Consider the following 5,507-nt stretch of genomic DNA (forward strand, 5'->3'; position numbering starts at 1 on the left):
AAACTTTTACCATCGTAATTGAGGCAGAGGATGAATGTTGTTTCAACAAAAACAAAGTGATTCCAGAGCAGGTCTTAAAGTGAACTTATCCGAAATGTTGTGTGGGAGGTATCCGAAAGAGGTAGATACATTAGGATGTGTAAAGTATATCTTTCAGGCTATTTTCTCTTATGAAATTATGAAACTTGTATCGTCGTATAGGGGACAGTGAATAGGAGTTGCTACAACAAAAATCAAAGCGATTATAGAGCAGGTCCTAAACTGAACTCTTCCGAAATTTTGTTTGGGAGGTACCTGAAGCAGGGGACCGATTATGTCCATATTGGAACCACATCTAAGTCTAAAAGAAATTTCACAATGTGCAAAGTGTGGACCAAATCGGTTACTCCCTTCAAGAGTTATAGTGCGCTCAAATTTTCCGAACATTTCCGAAGTTTTGCGGGGGAGGTACCGGAAGGAGTGGACCGATATAACCCATCTTGGAACTTAAACTAAGTTTGGAAAAAATATTACTAATGCCAAATTTTATATCGTTCTATGGGGGCTATATCAAAACGTAGGTCTATACCGATAATTCTCAGTCGGAATGTTTTATACTCTCAACAAAGACTAAATCACAAATCTCGGCTTTTTAGATGTGATCTAATGTTGGATAATATGGCCAAAACCTTCAAAATTATCAAAATCGGGTGGTACCTTGCTATGGGGGCTACGTCAAAACGTGCACCAGTGCCGGCAATTCTCTGTCAGAATAATTTGTTCCCCCAACTAAGACTACATACCAAATTTTAGCCATTTCGGTTGGGTAAAATGGCAGAAATCTTCAAAATACCGAAAATCGGGTAGTACTGTTCTATCAGAACAGAAGTGTATAAAAAGTATATAAAAATACAATCTAAATTATGAATAAACATACAATAAGGCAACGACTTTTATTTTCTGCACGCTAGATCTGTATTTTTCCCACTGTTGACCATCTCTGTACATTCCCTGACAATTTCAGGAAAATAGGCTCTGTTGTTTTTTTGGTAAAAAAATTTAAATTGAAAAAAGTGGGCGTGGTAAAATTGTGATTTTAATTCATAAAGATATGGCGTCGTTTTAAATATGGCAAAGGGAAGTACCCCGTCCCCTTCGAAATTCAAGAAAATATGCATCCTATTTTCACCCGGGGCCATTCCCAAAGACATAAATACATCAAGATAAGACATTTTTTTTGCTATCATTCTTCAGTGAATGGCGTTTGAATTTAACATAATGTTATATTACGATATGGTGATATAACATTTTTTTCTTTTATACATTTTTACGTATTTAACCGAATTTACCGATCCAATTGACATAGAATTATTCTTGAATAGATCCTTGAATTCATAAATTTAATTTCTGATACCATTACATGAAATGTTCCTCCTTGGTTGCGATTTTGAAATAACTGCAACCTGTTAAGGGTAATGTTTCTATACAAAGTTTCGTAAACATTTTTTTGTTGCATGCATTTTGTCTAGTCTTAGTTGTATTTATGTCTTTGCCATTCCTGTACATTTCCTGAAAATGTCAAGAAAATCGGTTCAGTAGTTTTGTAGATGCAACCAATTTTAAAAAGTGGGCGTGGCCAAGTCTTTGGTTCCTACATTCGTAATTATTGTAAATATAGCATTTTTTAAAAAAAAAAGTAATAGGGGAAGTACCCCGCCCCTTCCGAAATTTAACAAAATATGTAGCCTATTTTCACCAGGGGTCATCGCTGTACATTCATTTGTAGATCATTGTAGATCATTTTTAACGGGGGCCATCCCTGTACATTCCCTGACAATTTCAGAAAAATCGGTTCAGTAGTTTTTGTAGAAAATATAGAAATTGAAAGAAGTGGACGTGGTAAAATTTTCTTTACATAAAAACCTAAGTCGGGTTATGGCGAACATTTCACAAAAAGAATTATCCAAATTGGTCCAGCAGTTGTCAACTGATGCCATTACCAACGAACGACATTTGATTTTTATTTATAAAGATTTATTCTTCAAATATTGTCAGATTCGTTAAATACCAATTGTCCAAACTCCCTTCGCATTGAGGAAATTCAGACTCAATAATCCCCTCATTACAACTCTACATTTACTTACGCGTATAAATTAAAAAAAAATAAATAAGGGACTTTTTTCCACCATCTAATTACCTTCACGTTGCGTACTTCAAAATCATTCTAATTTCAATTATTTATTACTTATTATTATTTAATTTATTTATTTTAAAGAACTAACTAACAATATATGCGGGAAGATATGTAAATTTTTTTTAACAAATGATATTCGATGCGAATTCAGTCTATAAAAATACTTAACTAATGTAAAGAACACTAATGAGGTACTTTTTTCATTTACGCGTGTGGACTTAGGCGCGACATGAGATTATTAAAGAAATTCCCCATCATTCCAGGACGTCGAACAGATGGTGTTCGGGTTGTAGATAGATCTTCGTCATTGTAATTTTTGTTATAACAATCATACATTCGATTTATTTTCTCAATATCCAAATGTGAGAAGCCATTACGTTGGCCCATAATGCGATTGCCATCGGGGTTCTGCAAGAAAAAAAAGAGGTACAAGAATTTAATAAAAGAAACACATCGTTCGATAAAGTGATTATTTTTGACAAAAGAAATTCTAATCTCCCTTGCTCTCTCTCTCTCTGAATTGAACTTTTCCTATGCGAAATACTTATGGATGAATTGAAGTTTTCCCAATAACTTGTTGTCTTTATCCAACTTACCTTAGCCACAATCGTTGGTTGACCATTTTGTGAAAAAGCCCTCGGTGAATAATGCATAACACTGCCATAGTCATAGGGAACTCCAAACGCCGCGGTGGGTGAAACTTTTTTGAAATTTTCATAGGCAGCTTCTTTGACATTCTCATATTTAATGTCCACAAATTCATCACGTTCTTGACGATTTTGTTCATGAAGAAAACCCAAAACATGCATCAGCTCATGCATAGCCGTACCAGGTTTACTCAGGCAACCAGGAGATTGTAAATTCACTTCTTGTTTACCACCCACACGGCCTATCGATGACCAACATCCTGATTTACCATTTACAATGGAAATATAATCCTTTTCCGTGGTACGAGGGACAAAAAGTATGCAGGTTCGGCGATGATATTCCCTTATGGCATTGCGTATCATTTGTAGGTCACGACGCTGGAAATGGGCACCTATTTCATAGGGAACAATGCCATTGGGCCAGCGTGTTGCTGTAGAGACAAGGCCGTTCTTTAGTATAACTGATGTTTGAGGCATCAGGATATCACCTTCCAAGTATGGCCCCAATTCTTCAGGATTAACAACTGCACTTTCGGCTTCGTATTCTTCAAGGAGTCGTGCAGTTTTATTATAATCTGGTATACGATACAGTGAACTACCATAAACACTTAAATCGAAGACATTGGGATCCCTGGTTTCTGGATCTGTATTAATCGCAGCTTCTACAACCTCACTATCTTCCATAGGTGGAAATCCTTCAGAAATGCCACTTATAAGGTGATTACTTGACAATAGGTCTTCTGGGTAGTCTTCAATATTAGCAATTTCAAATCCTACAGTTTCTTCCGAATTGATTCTCATTTAATGGTATACTCCACGTCATTGCAACACTCAAACAAAGTAGTATTGAAAATTTTATAAATTCCATGCTTTCTATTGCCAATGGTTTAAATGTTCTTCGGAAAATTCTAAATTCACAACTATTCAATTTGTATCGTCTACATTTAAATATATATGCCGAGAGCCGCATGAAACATTCAAAATACCAAGTAGCAACAACAACACAAAACCAATCACCACCATGTTGTGTCAACAACCAACGTAGAATCGAATAGAACTATGACAAGTCGTAAAATATTTCCAGTTAACGCCACAGTTGGCCAACACAAGTGAATACCCCATGTTATGATACAATCTCAATATCATAACAATCGGTGCACCGTGGTTTCAGGCATTCTTGAAGTTTATTCAGCCAGGCTGAATTGAAGTTTTCCAATGGAAAACCCCATTCAGCCCGGCTGAATTGAAGTTTTTCTATAGGAAACCCCTATTCAGCCAGGCTGAATTGAAGTTTTCCTATGGAAAACCTTATTCAGCCATGCTGAATTGAAGTTTTCCTATGGAAAACCTTATTCAGCCATGCTGAATTGAAGTTTTCCTATGGAACACTCTATTCAGTAAGGCTGAATTGAAGTTTTCCCATAGCAAAACTTCAATTCAGCATGGCTGAATAAGGTTTTCCATAGGAAAACTTCAATTCAGCATGGCTGAATAAGGTTTTCCATAGGAAAACTTCAATTCAGCATGGCTGAATAAGGTTTTCCATAGGAAAACTTCAATTCCTATGGAAAACTCTATTCAGCCAGGCTGAATTGAAGTTTTCCTATGGAAAACTCTATTCAGCCAGGCTGAATTGAAGTTTTCCTATGGAAAACTCTATTCAGCCAGGCTGAATTGAAGTTTTCCTATGGAAAACTCTATTCAGCCAGGCTGAATTGAAGTTTTCCTATGGAAAACTCTATTCAGCCAGGCTGAATTGAAGTTTTCCTATGGAAAACTCTATTCAGCCAGGCTGAATTGAAGTTTTCCTATGGAAAACTCTATTCAGCCAGGCTGAATTGAAGTTTTCGTATGGAAAACTCTATTTAGCCAGGCTGAATTGAAGTTTTCGTATGGAAAACTCTATTCAGCCAGGCTGAATTGAAGTTTTCGTATGGAAAACTCTATTCAGCCAGGCTGAATTGAAGTTTTCCTATGGAAAACTCTATTCAGCCAGGCTGAATTGAAGTTTTCCTATGGAAAACTCTATTCAGCCAGGCTGAATTGAAGTTTTCCTATGGAAAACTCTATTCAGCCAGGCTGAATTGAAGTTTTCCTATGGAAAACTCTATTCAGCCAGGCTGAATTGAAGTTTTCCTATGGAAAACTCTATTCAGCCAGGCTGAATTGAAGTTTTCCTATGGAAAACTCTATTCAGCCAGGCTGAATTGAAGTTTTCCTATGGAAAACTCTATTCAGCCAGGCTGAATTGAAGTTTTCCTATGGAAAACTCTATTCAGCCAGGCTGAATTGAAGTTTTCCTATGGAAAACTCTATTCAGCCAGGCTGAATTGAAGTTTTCCTATGGAAAACTCTATTCAGCCAGGCTGAATTGAAGTTTTCGTATGGAAAACTCTATTTAGCCAGGCTGAATTGAAGTTTTCGTATGGAAAACTCTATTCAGCCAGGCTGAATTGAAGTTTTCGTATGGAAAACTCTATTCAGCCAGGCTGAATTGAAGTTTTCGTATGGAAAACTCTATTCAGCCAGGCTGAATTGAAGTTTTCGTATGGAAAACTCTATTCAGCCAGGCTGAATTGAAGTTTTCGTATGGAAAACTCTATTCAGCCAGGCTGAATTGAAGTTTTCGTATGGAAAACTCTATTCAGCCAGGCTGAATTGAAGTTTTCGTATGGAAAACTCTATTC

The 5,507-nt window shown here is 36.5% G+C and overlaps 1 protein-coding gene across 1 annotated transcript; it reads right to left on the reverse strand.

Annotated features, from left to right (window-relative positions):
• Positions 1–2,273: 2,273 nt before the first annotated feature.
• On the reverse strand, positions 2,274–3,724 carry LOC141391020 (hatching enzyme 1.2-like). Its single transcript, XM_073963937.1, has 2 exons — positions 2,770–3,724; positions 2,274–2,581 (listed from the first exon to the last, which is right to left on the reverse strand). The coding sequence occupies exons 1-2, from the start codon at positions 3,619–3,621 to the stop codon at positions 2,378–2,380; spliced, it is 1,056 nt and encodes a 351-aa protein (XP_073820038.1). The 5' UTR covers positions 3,622–3,724; the 3' UTR covers positions 2,274–2,377.
• Positions 3,725–5,507: the final 1,783 nt, after the last annotated feature.

This window comes from Musca autumnalis, unplaced genomic scaffold (genome assembly GCF_047663935.1).
Source record: "Musca autumnalis isolate F117 unplaced genomic scaffold, ASM4766393v1 scaffold_1, whole genome shotgun sequence".
NCBI lineage: Eukaryota > Metazoa > Arthropoda > Insecta > Diptera > Muscidae > Musca > Musca autumnalis.

Excerpts from the sequence above, each read along its gene's own strand:
- LOC141391020 (XM_073963937.1), bottom strand. The coding sequence starts at position 3,621 with ATGAGAATCAATTCGGAAGAAACTGTAGGATTTGAAATTGCTAATATT. Across the intron at positions 2,582-2,769 it reads AACCAACGATTGTGGCTAAG|AACCCCGATGGCAATCGCAT; the intron begins GTAAGTTGGATA and ends TTTTTCTTGCAG.